At 52.2% G+C, this 16699-nt stretch overlaps 1 protein-coding gene across 9 annotated transcripts in view; it reads left to right on the top strand.

The window, feature by feature from the left end:
- The window catches only part of SYNE3 (spectrin repeat containing nuclear envelope family member 3), a 108480-nt gene that overhangs the window by 58712 nt on the left and 33069 nt on the right, over positions 1–16699 (top strand). For all 9 annotated transcript variants that reach the window (XM_064292920.1, XM_023546540.2, XM_064292918.1 and 6 more), the window contains exons 3-6: positions 2934–3106; positions 4850–5159; positions 11886–12047; positions 13343–13690. In XM_064292920.1, the coding sequence (XP_064148990.1) occupies positions 2934–3106; positions 4850–5159; positions 11886–12047; positions 13343–13690 (993 nt within the window). The remainder of the gene's footprint in view (positions 1–2933; positions 3107–4849; positions 5160–11885; positions 12048–13342; positions 13691–16699) is intronic.

Genomic DNA, 16699 nt, shown 5'->3' with positions numbered 1-16699 from the left:
ATCTCGGTGCCCTTCATTCTACCTGCTCCTGTACCCCACTTATCTGCCTTTCAGACGTGTGGAATGGACCTGTCTAATTTCATTTTTTGATAAGTATAGGATGAGAAGTCCCTCTATCCTATCATCACCATCAGGAGAGCCTACGTAATTGCTCTACAGTTTACAAAATATATTTTGTTGTTGGCTGCGATCAAGTTGGCCTTCGACTCATGGTGACCCCATGCACAGTGGAACGAAACGTTGCCCAGTTCTGCGCCACCCCCGTGACTGGTTGTGGATTGGACCGTTGTGTTACATAGGGTTCTCTTTCTCTCTAAAATCCATTCAGCATGATAGCAACATGCAAGTCCCCACTGACAGATGGGGGGTGGCCGCACGTGAGGTACATGGGCCAGGAATCAAACCTGGGTCTCCCGTGTGGAAGACAAAGGTTCTACCACTGCATCACCGCTGCCCTCTACAAAGTATATCACTTTATATTAATTTTAAAATTACTTAATATTATTTTAATTAACAACAAGTATTATTAAGGATGGAAACCCTGGTGGCATAGTGGTTAAGAGTTATGGCTGCTAACCAAAAGTCAGCAGTTTGAATCCACCAGGCGCTCCTTGGAAACCCTATGGGGCAGTTCTACTCTGTCCTTTAGGGTCGCAATAAGTCGGAATCAACTCAACAGCCATGGGTTTATTATTAAGGCTAATTGAAAAATATTTAAACAAACATTAAAATACTATTAAATTTTGGAATAAATAATATTAAGTCATTACCGTTGAGTCGATTCTGATTCCTAGCGAGCCCACGTGACAGAGTAGAACTGCCTGATAGGATTTCCAAGGCTGTAATCGTCACAGGAGCAGACTGCTACGTCTTTCTCCGGTGGAGCAGCTGGTGGGTTTGAACCAATGTGACCTTTTGGTTAGCAGCCAAGCACTTCACTATGCCACCAGGGCTCCTTTTAGTTAATATTAAAAAAACTAGGTATTAATTAATAGGATTTAGAAATTACTATCATAATAGCCCTGTGAGGTAGACAAGCAGGGATTTTTATCACTGTCTCCGGACAGGAAGGGGAGGCCCAGAGTGTCTGGGACCCTGCCCAAGGTCCCAGCTGTCAGTGGCGTGGCTTTAATAAGAAAGAGCCCCTCCCCCAGAGAAGAGTCAGAGGCAGCCAGGCCACTGAGGCATCCATCTGAGACCGGCCCCCGGGAGACAGGCTGCGGAGCAGGCACTGGGCTTTAGAGCATATTGTGCCGTCCATAAATACAGACCAGAAGGGTCGGTAAAAGATAATACCAGTACTGAGCGTTAGTGATTGAGAACATAGGATGTGCTGGGCACTGTGCTAACGGCTCTCCTGTTACCTAAGTGTTACCTGCTGTTGCTGTTGGGAGCCTTCCAGTCGATTCCGATTCATAGCAACCCCAAGTGACAGAGTAGAACTGCCCCGTAGGGTTTTCTCGGCTGTAATTTTACGAGAGCAGATTGCCGGGTCTTTTCCCCCGTGGAGCTGCTGGTGTGTTTGAACTACCAGTCTTTCTCTTAGCAGCCGAGTGCTTAACCGTTGGACCACTGGGGCTCCTGAAGTATTACCTAATGCTTGCTAACACTTGGGTGGTATAACCATTATCGTCCCCCATTCCATCGGCCTAGAGAATTTAAGTACCTTGACGAAGGTCACATGGAGTAGGGAGAGGAACTGGAGTTGGAATACAGTCATATGTGACTACAGAGACCAAGCTGTAGCTGCCCTGTACTGATGAAACGAAGGGTAGTAGTAACAATGGTGTTGTTGTTAGTTGCCACTCAGTCAGCTCTGACTCGCGGCGACCTTATGTATAACAGAACAAAACGATCCCCGGTCCTGTGCCTATAATGACAATAAAACCGAAACCAAACTCATTGTCATCGAGTCAATTCAGACTCATAGCAACGCCGTCCGTTTCCAAGAAGGAGCTGGTGAATTTGAACTGTGGACTTTTGGTCAGCGGCCCTAGCTTGCCATAGCTCGCCATAGCTCTTAACCACTGGGCAACCAGGGCTCCATAACGACATTAGCTAGTGTTGATTGAAGACCAACAATTTGTGGACAGTGTGTGTTAGTCTTGGTCCTCCAAGAAGCTGGCACCTAGATGCAATTAAACGCATGACGTGTTGAGGGAAAAGCTGCAGAGGGAACATGGGGGGCCTGGAAAGGCTGGGAGAAAACCTGGCCCAGGCCTGTTGGATCCATTCCAGCAGAGGGGAGGGGAAGGAGGGCGGGGGAGCGGCTCAGGCTGCAGGGCAGTGGTTCTAAGGAGAGCTTGGCAAGGCCGTGGGGGAGCCCTTGAGCCAAAGTCACCCATCAGAGGAGCCTGACGCCTCCCAGGAGCAGACTTGCCTTTGTGTTCCTGCGACCGTGGGCACTGGCTGGGTGCAGCTTTGGGCTGCTGGGATGGGGGCTCAGTGCAGACACAGAGGTGAGGCCCCAGGTCCTCGTCCTGCAGTGGATCTGAGGGGCAGATTCTCGCGGCAGCCACACACTGTGACAAGCACTTTGCGTGCATGTTCCCATTTAACCCCCAAATAAGCCCTCCAAACTGGAAGGTGGATACTACTCATACCTTCATATTACGGATAAGTAAGCAGGACCATGAAGCTTACCTTAGCTCACGGAGTAGAAATGGGCCAAGGAGGGAAGGAGGGTGGGCGCTGACACTCCCCAGACACCCAGGGGTGCTTCTGTGCTCCTCTGCATCATTGCTCCTTCCTTCCACCTTGGAACCTCTAGGCAGGCCAGCCAAGACCACAGAAGAGGGGTGCAGGGGCCACGATTTGAACCCCAGCTGCTCTGGCCTCAGAGTCCTGGCTCTCCACCATGGCATTGCCTTCCTATGCCTGTGCCTGTTTACACCTTGCCTACACCCAGGAAACTGGCTTTTGTGTCCCCACAGAAAATATGCCAACTGGAGCCCGAAGGCCGCGTGAAGGTGGAGCTGGTGCTATGCTCGGCCGAAGCCCTCCTGGCATGCTGCCTCGAGGACCAGAAGCCCGAGATCCTGGTCCGGCTGAAGAACATCAAAGCCCAGTGGGAGGAGACGGTTACCTACATGACTCACTGTCACAGGTAGGAAGGACACTGACCCTGCTTGCCTACCACCACACTGGCCCCAGGCCTCCGCTTAAGGGCCGTTTTCCAGGCCTGGGAAGGCTGGGTACAGGATGTTCTCCTGGGATTGGGGCCAGCCCTGCCTGCCTCCTTCTAATTACAATCAAGCTTAATAGTGAGAGTGGTCGCTGGGGACCTGCATGGTTTGCCAACAATTCTTAGTGGACTTGCCATGTGTGCACCTTCCAGCCGAGGAGCAAGGCCTCTGGAGTAAGAATGTTTGGTGCTTTGCTAGCACGTTAGCCCCGATTCTCTGCCTGCATCTGGGAGCCAGGTCATTGGAGGAGCCAGCGCTCAGTAGGGAAGGAAGAGTCAGGCCGACCTGGGATTGACCCCTGTTCTGCTGGTTATTTCCTGAAGGGCCTTGGGAAAGTTACTCAGGCCTCTCTGACCCTCAGTCTCCTCATCTGGGCAAGGAGGATATTAAGTGTCCCTCGATGGCCGTTAGGAGGCTGGAAGGAGATAACAAATGTGTCAAGAGCAAGCCCCCATGTTTGGCACACAGTAGGCCCTCAGGAAAGAGCTGCTGCCAGCATCCTCTCCGTCTTTATAAAATGAGAACGTGAATGGCGCCTGAGGCGTACTCTGCACAGTGCTTTCTGCTTTCCAAAACTTTTCTCTGGAAATTCCAAACAAAGTGGGGTGATGCTGGCTGGAGAGAGAGAGGGCCATCTCCCTATTACGGATGAGGAAACTGAGGCCAATGACGAGGCAGGGTTATGCAGTGAGTTCATGGCATTGCTGGGACCCCCATGCAGACCTAGCCCCCTCCCATCCCCCGAGCCCTAAGAAGCCCACAGATCCAATTGTCCTCCATGAATTAACTGACGACTCCCCAGTGCAGTCTTCTGGGACTGTTAGTGCACACACGTGTGTTAAGAGCCTGGTGTGACTGAGCTCCGAGTCCCAATGCCAGAGAGAAATGGCCAGGAGTGACTGTGCATGGATAATGGGAGTTCAGGGCTAGAATTTGGGGTGTAGGTGGCTAAGGACTCGCCAAGCTGCATCACCAAGGCTGGTGCTTCCCAGAATGGGTCTGGAATCTGGGCCCCCTGCCTGCTTTTTAGTCCCTCAGTGGTACAAACAGTTAAGTGCTCGACTACTAACCAGAAGGTTGGTGGTCCGAATACAGACAGAGGTGCCTTGGAAGAAAGACCTGGCAATCTGCTTCCAAAAGGCCATAGCCTTGAAAACCCTATGCAGTGCAGTTCTATTCCGTAACATGGGGTTGCCATGAGCTGGACAACAACTGGTTTGGTTTTTTTTTTTTTTTTTTGCCTGCTCCTTGCCCCACCCATGGAACTTATTTACAGGACAAAAAACAAAACAAAACAAACCCATTGCCATCGAGTTGATCCTGACTCATAGTGACCCTATAGGACAGAGTAGAACTACCCCTATATGGTTTCCAAGGAGCATCTGGTGGATTCTAACTGCCAGCCTTTTGATTGGCAACCATAGCTCTTAACCACTACACCACCAGGGTTTGCATTTACAGGACAGTAGGGTCTTATCCAGTATGACGGAGGTAGGGCCCAGTCTAGAGTGTTAACAGACTGCCCGGGGGCTCTGAGGCCCAGAGAGGGTGTCACTGCCCCATCAACCCACCCTCTAGTGTTGGGAGGGAGGCAGTGGCCTGGTCCCCTACCTGGAGCCAAGTGAGTTGGGTTCACAGCCCCCGCCCCCCCACCGTGTTCACAGCCGCATCGAGTGGGTGTGGCTGCACTGGAGCGAATACCTGTTGGCCCAAGATGAGTTCTACCGCTGGTTCCAGAAGATGATGGTGACCCTGGAGCCCCAAGTGGAGCTGCAGCTGGGCCTGAAGGAGAAGCAGTGGCAGCTGAGCCACGCCCAGGTGCTGCTACACAACGTGGACAACCAGGCTGTGCTCCTGGACCGACTGCTGGAGGAGGCAGCTGCCCTATTCAACAGGATCGGGGACCCCAGCGTGGACGAAGATGCCCAGAAGAGGATGAAGGCCGAGTATGATGCCGTGAAGGTTAAAGCCCAGGTGAGGCTTGGCTGGCTGTATCTTCACTCACCTATCTATCTGTCTACCCACTATCTACCCATCCAGCCACCCATTTACTCACTAACTGTCCATTCAGCTGTCTACTCACCCACCACTCGCTACATACCTACTGGTCATCTATCTATCTGGCCACCTATCCATCTACCCATCCACCAACTTACCCATCACCAATTCACTCGTAATCCATCCATCTGCCCATCCACCACCCTTCCATCTACCTAACTTTGCCATCATCGACTCACCCACCATTCATCTATCTGCTCATCCGCCACCCAACCATCTACCCATCTCCTATCCATGTATCTACCCACTCACCCATCTATTTCCACACCCCACTAACCTACCCAACCCCCCAATCCACAATCCACTCACCTACCTGCCCACCACCACTCATCCATTTACCTACTCAACATCCATCCATCTAGCCACCCTCCTGTCCATCTGTCTACCCACACACACATCTACCTCCATACCCACTTAACCAGTCCCCTATTTGTTTATTCAAATAGACACCCACCTGTTCATGTATCTACTTACTCACCTGCCCACCAACCCATCCTCCTCTTCACCCACCCATTCACTGGTCCATCTCTTCCCTATTTACTGCCCACCCACTACCTGCTCCTCCACCCACCTACCTCACTTGGTATCTACCTGTTAGCCATCTACCCAGCCACCCACCCACCATGTAACTACCAACGTACTAGTTTTCCATCTACCCTCCACCATCTACCCACCCCTCCACCATCTGCCCACCCATCCACCCATTATCTACCATGCATATGCCCTCCCACTCTTTACCCACCTACCACCCAACTACCCACCCACCCATTTTCCATCTCCCCATCCACCAGCCCTCTCCCCACCTACTCACTATCTCTCCCCATTCATCCATCTACTACTCGTTTACTCAGCCACTCAGCCATCAGTCCATCCTTTCCTCAGCCTCCTGCCCATCCATCTATAAAACCAGCCAGCATCCACCTAACCACCCAACCCCTCCCTCTGCTTGTTCTCTTCACAAACATTCACGGGGACCATCTCTGGGTCAGGCGCTGGTCCCCGTCCTTGTCTAGGTACTGAGGATACAGGAATTAATAAGACTCACTCTCTGCCCTGTTAGGGAACGCTTCTCAAATGATGGTTATGTTTAGAATAATATTAATAGTGTCACCACCTTGGAAAAACCTTTGCTGACCCCCCTCAGCCTAAGGGAAGAACCCCGTTTGTTCTCTGCCACAGAGGCCTGTTCTTTCCATAACAGCTAACCACTACGCCACCAGGGTTCCCTCCATAATAGCCCTTACCAAAAATTGTAATTACATTATGTATTTTTGCATTTCCTTGTTTATCATCTTTCTCCCCTATTAATCAGCAAGCTTCACAGGGGCTGTTTTGCACACCATTAAATTCCCAGCATAGTGTATGGCACATAGAGGCACATAATATATATTTTATATTTGTTGGGTGCTAATTTTTTTGAATGATCATTGCAGCGGGGGTGGAGGCAGAAACAGCAGCCAGTGTTTATCAAGTACAAAGGAATAGCAGGCTTTGTGTGGCGCCTTCTGCATCCATGCTTCCCTTTACCCTCACAGCCTCCTCAGAGGAGTGCTATTGTTATGCTCATTTAACACAGGAGGAAGAAGCAGCCCAGGAGGTGGGTGACTTGTCCAAGTACCAGCCAGGACTCAGCTCAGGCCTGCCTGGCTTCAAGCAGGCTCCTGGCCCCGGTGCCAGTCACCCCCATGGGGAGCTGCTTCCTGGACGGGTGGTGTCAGGCTGGAAGCTGAGGTTGGAGTTAGTGGCTAAGGCAGGGAGAAGGAGGGCCTGGAACACAGAGGGGCAGTGGGCGCCGTTCCGTCTGAGGCACTGCTCAAGAGACCCCCCCATTCTCTCAGCTAACACACCCTGCATCTGCTGCCCTGTGGCCCTGCTTTAGGGGTGGGCACCTCCCTCAGCCTGGTCAGTCGAGGGTGGGACTCAGAGATGGAATGGTGGATGGATGCCAGAAGAGGTATGAAAACACAAGGGGGGCACCTCAGGAGATGGGGCTAAATCTCCCCTTGGTCAAGGCCACCTCACATCATTGGTGCCTTTTGATTTGGGGATTAGAGGTGGAGCTGGAGTTGGCTTGTCTGGGGAGGTGCATTCAGGAAGAGGCAGGCCATTGCCTCACCTCAGGCAGACCCTCTTCCTCCCTCCCTCCCTCCCTCTCTCTCTCTGCCCTACTACCCTCTGGTCTTCTAGCCTCTCCTCCTCCGCTCCCTCCTGCCCTTTCTCTCAATCCCTCTGCCCACCCAGGGCCCCCATTCCCTCACCTCATTCTTGCCTTGATTTTTAACCGGTCTGTTTAGTTATTAAATTCCAGTATTATTTTTTTATTTTTAGAAATTCCATTTAATTCTTTATTATGTTGATTCCTTTCTTCTCTCCTCCCTCCTCCCTCCCTCCCTCCCTCCCTCCCTTCCGTCCTCCTTTCCTCTCTCTCTCATGTCTGATAAATTCCGCCCCCGACCCCCCACAGGACCAGGTGGAGGTAACGGGGAGCACACTCTTTCTTTCTCTCTCTCCCTCCTTCCCTCCCTCCCTCCCTTTCTTCCTTCCATATATATGAAATTTTTTTTTTTTGCTTAAATTGTGCATCCCTTCTGTACTATTATATCTGTAATCATTCAAAGCATAGCTATCTCACAATCTCCATCAGATTGTTCAAGTAGCTGTGTTTGTGTCTCCTGACATGGTGAGTTGTTCCCTTGGGGGCCTTGTGATTTGGAGCTGTGAACTCACCCTAAGCAGGCTTTTTCTGCAGAGCCCTGTGTGGCTGGGGGGGCTGGGGCGTGTCCTCAGAAGGGCTGGTCTGGTGTTTGCTTCTGCCAGGATCCCCAGGAGTTCACCTTCCTGATTTCTATTTTCACATCAGTGTACTGACTTGGGGGGTTCCTGAATCAAGCAGGTGTTCTAAATGTGAACCTGAAGCAAAAATTATAGAACAGAACTTTGGTTCCAAACTCTGGTTTTTCTTTTTTTTGCCCAGAGCCCAGGCTGAAAGACACAAGGTTTCTTCTTGGATTGTGTTGGTGGGCGGATTGTTTTTCTAGTTCACCCTTGGACTGAGGGGGCAGCCATTTGGGGGTCCTTCCTGTCTGTGTGGTCTCCATCCCCTGTGGGGCCCAGAGTCCTTGCTCTCCCAGCCTGGCGTTAAAGCCCCTAGCCACCAAGATCAGCAACACACTCCTGAATGTAGCAGGCCACTTGCTAGGGGGTTTTGTTGTGTTTGTGTGTTTTGAACCCACTGAATCAGTTTTTTGATGCGCAAGGTGAATCTCAGCATCCTCCGGCCCTGCTTCGCACGAAGCTTTCAGAGAGCTCTCTTGTCTGGGTCTTGGCTCTGATTCAGAGGCGTCACCGTGCAGCCCTGTGCAGAGACATAAATCCTGCGGCCTCTGCTCATCGGCCAGGTGTTGGCAGCCTTGAGAGCTCCGCTGGCCTCAGGTGCTTTCATTGTTTGGTCTAACGAGGAGCTGAGCCCCTCCCATCTGTCACCCTGTCACCCTCTGATGCCGCTAGCTGGCCCGGCCGATTGGGCTCTGTGGTTGTTATGCCTGGCCCGGCTCTCCTCTGGATCCCTGCCTGCCCGGCATGCTCTCGTCCTCGCGCCTGCTCCCCGTCACCAAGACTTTTATTTACTCTTGGCCTTGCCCAGTGCCAGCACCTCATCGTTTACACGTGGAGCTGCCAGCCCACACTTCCACCATATGACCCAGCAACTCCACTCCTAGAGATATACCCACGAGACTTGAAAGCAATGACACAAACACATGTACTATTCACAATACCAGAGGTGCAAACAGCCCAAATGTCCATCGAGAGATGAGTGGATAAATGAAGTGTGCTATGAATTTTTTTTTTTTTTTTATGTTCTCAGTCAGAAAGAGAAATTAAGTCCCGACACATGCTGTGCATGATGGCATGTGATGAACCTGGGAGGGTTTTAACGGATGCAAGTAATCCCTCAGGAACGGGGAGCCATCAGGGAAACCTGCTGTCAGTCCAGCGTCGTCCTCAGAGTAGTTGGACAGAGACAAAAAAGAAGACGGTCACTGTCTCAGAGTCCAGTCTGGAATAAAGGCCTCATTGACGTCCAGTCAAATCCAATTCATAGAAACCCTATAGGACACAGCAGAACTACCCCTTGGGTTTCCAAAGCTGCAATCTTCATGGAAACAGACTGCCACATCTTTCTCCCGGTTAGCAGCCGAGCACTTAGCCACTGTGTCACCTGGCAGCTCTGGTGTTTTTCCTGCCGTTCCCAGCTGTTGACGTGCCGAGCCTCACTGCCGTGAGGGTGGAGGAAAGAGAGCCTCTTATCTCTTCACTGAGAGACTTGGGTCTGAGCCCTGGTTTTCCCGTCCATAAAATGGGAGTGTTTTTTTCCCACTTGGGATGGTGGTTACAAAGGCTGAAATGAATTAGTTTAGTATTTCTAGATTTGGTGAGGAGCTTCTCAAAGGGAGGGAAAGGCATATAAAAAATAAATAGTCAGGGAAGTTTTTTGACTCTTCTTGAGTCCTTGACTCACTTCTTGAGAATGCCCCTCCAGATGCAGGCAGGGCCTGGCACTCAGTGCTTAGTCTTCCTACAATTCAAGGAGCGTTCAGAGAGCACGTGGGAGGGGACACGATCATCAAGGGCAGCCTGGTCTGTAGGGAGCTCCTGCTTCCTGGTTGATGAGGAACTTGGCATGATGCAGTGGACAAGCGCTGTGATGGGCTGGTCCCGGTGTTTGGAGAACACACAGGGAAGGCCGTTAATTCAGCCCGGGACTCAGGGCAGAGCTTCAGAGAAGGGGGTGCCTGGTGGTTAACATTCCCTGGGGGGTACCTGCACATGGGAGAAAGGGTTGAGGAGCGGTAGCAAGACATCCCATCCGTGTGACTGGCAGCTGCAGAGGCGAGAGACGTGACTGGGCCGTGCCTCACTGACTGTGACAAGAACACAGGGTGTGGGGCGGGGGGGAGACAACAAATAGTGACTCACAGTTATGACGGAGTCCACAGGTGGTGCAAACCGTTAATGTGCTCAGCTGCTAGCCCAAAGGTTGGAAGTTTGAGTCCGCCCAAAGGCACCTCTACCTTGGCAAAGGCCTGGTGGTCTGCTTCTGCAAAATGAGCCATTGAAAACCCTTTGGGGCACAGTTCTACTCTGACAAACTTGGGGTCTCCGTGAGCTGGGGTTGACAGCAACTGGTAACTGGTCACACAGCTATTAAGCTCTTACTCTCTGCCAGGTGCTGTTCTAGGGGTTTGTAAGCACTGACTTATTTAATCCGCGCTGCACCCCAATGCAAGAAGTCCTGGCAGTACAGCTGCTAACCAAAAGGTCGGCGGTTCAAACCCTCCAGCTGCTCCGAAGGAGAAAGATGTGGCAGTCTGCTTCTCTGACCTTTGATTACAGCCTTGGAAACCCTATGGAGCAGTTCTGCTCTGTCCTGTGGGATCACTATGAGTCAGGATCAACTCTATGGCAACGAGATTTCTGCACCCCAATGTGGCTGGTGAGGAAACTGAGGCACAAGGAGGTTAAGTATGAGCCACAAGCAGCAGGGCATCTGGGCCTAGAATCTTGACTACTGCACCACAAGCCACAGCAGGGGCCTGGCTACGGGGCTTGGACCCAAACTGGGGGCAGTAGGGAGCCATGGAGGGTTTGAGGAGGGGGTACTGTGACGGCCTGTGTTTTGAAAACCGGAGTCTCTAGGTGCACAGTGGGTGACAGCAGGAATACTGTCATTTCCCCAAATGTCAGCCACCCAGGACACAGCCTTGTCCTTTGTGTGGTTAGAACCCAGGTAGGATTGGCTGGAAGGAGAGATGACTCCACCCCTGCATTCATAAGGAAGGGGGGAGATGTTTTTTATTTCCACACCTTGAAGACGGCGTGTAATGGGGCAGGAGATGTCCACTTGGCCCTGGCTTGCTCCCTGGGCTTGAATCTTGGCCCTTCCGTGGCTGGGTGACCGTGGGCAAGTAACCTCACTTCTCTGTCTTGATTTCCTTATCTGTCAACTGGAACAACGGTGGCACCCACCTCCTGGGCTGTCAGGAGGGTCCAGTGAGAACCTCTGTACGGAGCTCGTAGCACGGTGGCAGGCACCCTGGGACTGTGCCACATGACTGTGTTATGTCTTTCTCATTCATACGCCTGGCCTTGGATATGGCCGAAGGGAAAGCCTGAGGCCAGGGCCCAGCCTTGGCGTGCTTTGGGCTTCAAACCCAAGAGCCTCTCTCCCTATTGCTAGTAAGGGGAGCAGAATCTGGGGTCTTTTTGTCTCCAGAAAAAGGGCTGAGAGTTGGTTACACATGTGTACACACACACACACACAAGTACACAGTCACACACAGATATACTCAAACACATAGGTACACACACACAGACATACACCCAGATACACACACACAGGTACTTACACACCCAGACACACACACATAGATACATACACACCCAGTGATACACACAGAGATACACCCGTACACACATAGATACACACAGATACACATGCAGACACACAGATATATGCACACACAGATACACTCACATACACCCACACACGCACAGGCAGGCTGCAGATTTCCTAGCCTGGAAGGCCAGGACCAGCCCTGGCTGGGGACCCTCATGGCTGGTGGACTTCTCCCCCTCGCACAGGACCGAGTGGACCTGCTGCAGGAGGTGACCCGGGAACACGCGCAGTACCAGGCGGACATGGACGAGTTCCAGCTATGGCTGCAGGCAGTGGTAGAGAAGGTGAACAGCTGCTTGGGGCGGGCCTGCAAGCTGACCACCCAGCACCGTCTGTCCACCTTGCAGGTAACCCCAGGCTGGGTCTCCACCACGGGGTCCCAGGGTCTGCTCCAGGGGGCATCACGGGTGGCAGGTTCTACTTTATAGTCTATTTAATAGGACAGTGCTGGATGCCAGGGGGGACACAAACATCCTCAACACAGGAAAAGCATGGAATCTCCTGAAAACCCTTCCGGCCACAGCTGCTTTATGGAAATCTCTACCCCAGCAAGGCATTTGGAAACTCAAGGCCATAGCACCACTGTCGAGACCAGGGGGTCTCACACCGGGCGATTTTGCCCCCAGGGGACAATGTCTGGAGGTGTTTTTGGTAGTTACAACTGGGGTAGGAGTGCAATTGGCAACCGGTGGGTGGAGGCCAGGGATGGTGCTCAACATCCTACAGTGCCCAGGATGTCCGCCCCCAGCGGAGAATGATCCAGCCCCAATGTCAGTAGCCCCAAAGCTGGGGAACCCGGCTGTAGACAAAGGGGCTTCAGTCCTCAGTCGGGAGAAGCTGGAGTCACTCCAGCCTCTGACTTGCTGTGTGGCCTGACTCCCTCTGTAAGGTGAGCGGGTGGATTACCTCCAATAACTCAAGAACCACTTTATAATGCTTGCCGTAGGTGCAGAGCACCTGGACTATTGAGTCAAGAGTTATGTTTAAATTAACTCACTTTTTAAAAAATGGATGAACACTTATTTAGAAAGAAAATTTACATCACTGGCATAAATGAAACACGAGTATCCATGGTCATAGTCAGTAGCTCGCCAAGCCCATTCCCGTCAAGTCGATTCTGACTCATAGCGACCCTATAGGACAGAATAAAAGTGCCCCACAGGGTTTCCAAGGAGCGGCTGATGGATTCGAACTGCCGACCTTTCACTAGCAGCTGAGATCTTAACCACTGCGCCAGAACCATACAAATCAATACAATGAAACCAAATCTGGACACTCGGTTCTGTTTAGCTCCATACTGTCGCCAGCTGAGGGTCTGAGCCTGAGGGTGCCTTTGTCTTTGTTAGAAAGAAAGAGGAATGCATGTCCTAGAGGTGTTAAAGACAGGCAAGCACCCAGCAGAGACTTTCTCCTTGCCTTAATCAAGTGACTTGGAAAAGACTCAAGGAGGGAATGGTGTTCTTATGTCCTGAGGCAGCGCTATTTAATACAGACGTCCACCCCTCAGAAAGGTCCCCCATGCTGTAACCCAGGAATCTAGGAATTAGTGTTCAGCATGACATTCCCGGGGGGTTTTGGAAAATAGAGCAAACGTTTTATATTTCCCCCGTGTCTTCTCCGACTGATCCTCCGCCTCCTTCAGGACATCGCCAAAGAGTTTCCCAGGGGCGAGGGGTCCTTGAAGAGGCTGGAGGAGCAGTCCGTGGGCGTCATCCAGAACACCTCTCCTTTGGGTGCCGAGAAGATCACCAAAGAGCTGGAGGAGCTGCGGAAAGTTCTGGAGAAGCTGCAAGTCCTCTGTGAGGAGGAAGAGGAGAAACTGCAGAATGTGCTCAAGTCCAAGGGCGCCTGCGAACGGCAGATCAGGCAGCTGGAGGCAGAGCTCGGAGAGTTCCAGAAGAGCCTCCAGAGGCTGGCCGAGGAGGGCTTTCAGCCTGAGGTGAAGGCGGGGACTGAGGACGAGCTGGTGGCCCGCTGGAGACTCTACTCGGTAAGCTGCCTTTGGCCAAACCATGGCCACAGCAGTCCAGGTGCTGCCTGTGTCTTGGGGCCTTACAGGTGGCGCCCCTCTGTGTGATAGGGGACATGCTAAGCCTCACACACGCTCACTGTTGTTTCCCTCCCTTGTCTTGGGTGATCTTTTCCAAGGTCCCTGAGGCAAAGAAATCTGGACTGTTTTCCGCTTTTTGGGAAACAGGCAAATTGCCAGGAAGCACAATTGTGTCAGGGCCTCGGTTAAAAGATTTAAAAGGGAGACTCTGCTTCAGGACAAGGTCAGCTTCAAAATCCACATGGTGGGGGTTCTCACCCACACGTGCTGCTCTGAGTGCTGTACAACTCTATGCGCTGGGTACTGTCATCATCCCCATTTTTTGGATGAGGAAACTGAGGTGCTCTGAGGTTAAATGACCTTCCCGCGGTTATACACAGCATGGGTGGAGGCAAGGGTGTGAACCTGAACCCAGGCAGTCTGACCCAAGGTTACACGCTTCCAACCACTGTGCCCTCTCAGGCTCCCGGTTTTGGTAGGAATAGCAACTGGGACATCAGGCTCTCGCCCAGGCGGTGACCTCAGGCTGGTCTCACCCTCCCGGTGGTCCCGAGGCCCCCCCTCCCAGGGGCCGGGAATGATCTTCGACACCCTGCTGACAAGCCTGGGCCATTCGCCCACTTCAGGAGCTCCCAGCACCTCAGGCTGAAATCAGAGTGGTTTTTCTGGCTAAACCAGAGTTGGTCCACAAACAAAGCCACCCCTCAGGGCCTGGGCATCCCAGTCCATCGGCAAACTAAGAAGTGGTTGGGACAAATCTGGTGTGTCAGAGCTGGAAGGGCCCGCACAAGTGGGGAAACTGAGGCTAGAGAGGGGCAGTGCTTAGCCAGGCCACCCAGCTGTGGGACTGAGTCCTCGCTGTAGCTCCTGGCCACCCGCTGCTCCTCAGGCCCTTGGCACAGTTTTGGGCTAACTCTTGGCCTTGCTGGGGTCTGGACAGGCCTCCCTCCCGAGGCAGTCCATGACCCTGCTCCCCCTCAGCCTGGGCTGAGTCCCCGGCTTGCCCTGCAGACTGACCGGCTTTCCTGGGCACCAGTATGCGGGCTTCCCACATGTGGATTGGAAGTTGCCAGTTCGCACAGACTGGTTTTGTCTGAGTCTCCTAGGAAAACGTTTATAGTATCATTGCATTGCACTTAGCAGGACTGACAGGAGCATCTTTGAGCACGGACAGGGCTGGCTGGGCAGCTTCCCTGGCCTCCTGACCACTCAGTGGCCCTCACTGCCCCAAGCTGCTGCCTAAATCCCAATACTCAAACTTTCTCCCTGGAGCTTAAATCTTCAATTTCTTTTCACACGTGGTCCACCTAGACCGAGCCTGCTTGAGCTGCCCTGGCCTCTGGCTTGTGGTGAAAGAAGGCTCTGAGCAAAGGGTGGGATTGCCAAGGAGAGTGAAAGCACAGGCTACCCCTTGAGTGTGCAGGGAGGGGACAGACACCGGCTGGGTTCTGCTCTGTTCCAAGTGCCTTGTCATACCACACATGTCATCACCCATACCACCCACCCCATGAGGCCGCTAGAAATAGCCCATTTTACCAATGAGGGAACAGCTAAAGCTTGCACAGCTAGGCGGGTCTCCAAGCCAGGGCTGTTTCATGCCAAAGCTTGAGCACTTTCCACTACCCCACCCTGCCTCCTCCTGGGTGTGAGCTGAGTCAGGGGCTGGGGGCCTGCAGGTCAAGGTCAAACTCTGCACTTCCCAGGACAGCAGGGAAAGGCCATGTCTGAATATAAGTTCACGCCTCGGACAGTCCCCGGGGGCTGGGAAGGGGAGAGGAGCAACTGGGGGTAATCAGCCGGAATACGGGGTCTCTGGGTGGTGCGAATGGTTAATGCACTCAGCTGCTGCCATAAAGTTGATGGTACAACCCAGAGGTGCCCCGGAAGAAAGTCCTGGTGATTTGCTTCCAAAAAATCAGCCACTGAAAACCCTGTGGAGCACATGGGGTCCCCAACGGTCAGAACCAACCCGATGACAACTGTAGTGGAAATATATTCTAGGTCTGCCGACAATAATAACTTCAAAAAAGCACCCCCTCAGCGCATCATTTCCTTTGCTGCTTAAGAGACAGGTTTAGGGTCAGACCACCTGGGTTCCAAAGTCAGGTTTGTGTTTAAGAGCTCTGCAGCCTTTGGTGTGCAAAACTCTTAGGCCCAAGTTTGCTGATGTATAAAACGGGGACGCGGATCCTTACCTTCCGGCTCCTTGTGAAGTGTAAATGAGATGGGCCGCCCGGAAGACTCAGTATGGCATCAATGTCCCCAAATACCAGTTATTTTCATTCCTCTGTGCTAGTGATTTGCCACAATGCTGTGAGTAAAGAGAAAACCTGTAGCTGGGCAAGAGTAGATGCCACTGAAGTCCTGACATGGGCCACGACGTGGATAAACCTTGAAAACATTCTGCCGAGTGAAATAAGTCAGTCACAAAAGGACAAATGCTGTGTGATCCCACTTAAATGAAATATCTAGAATAGGCTAATGCATAGAGACCAAAGTAGATTAGAGGTTACCACGGGCAGGGGGAGGGGGCCGGGGGCGTCATTGCTTGGGGGGCATTGAGCCTCTGTTAACGGGTGATGGAAAAATTTGGAAAAGGACGGTGGTGATGGTCGCAGAACGTGATGAATGTAATTAATGCTGCCGAGTAGAACGTTTTTCAGAAACCAGTTGCCACGGAGTCAATTCCAACTCATGACGACCCCATGTGTGTCAGAGCAGAACTGTGTTCCACTGGGTTTTCAATGGCTGATTTTGCATAAGTAGTTCACCAGGTCTTTTCTTTCAAGGCATCTCTGGGTGGAGTCGAACCTCCAACTTTTTGGTTAGCAGCTGTGTGTGTTAACTGCACCACACAGAGACTCCTATATATATATATATATACAGTCACGCACCACATAATGTCCATTCGGGCAACGTCTGGCCGAACATACGCCCGTGATCCCATTG

This window comes from Loxodonta africana, chromosome 10 (assembly GCF_030014295.1).
Source record: "Loxodonta africana isolate mLoxAfr1 chromosome 10, mLoxAfr1.hap2, whole genome shotgun sequence".
Classification (NCBI taxonomy): domain Eukaryota; kingdom Metazoa; phylum Chordata; class Mammalia; order Proboscidea; family Elephantidae; genus Loxodonta; species Loxodonta africana.
Note: the sequence above shows the minus strand (reverse complement) of the source record. Positions and strands in the feature narration are given on the sequence as shown.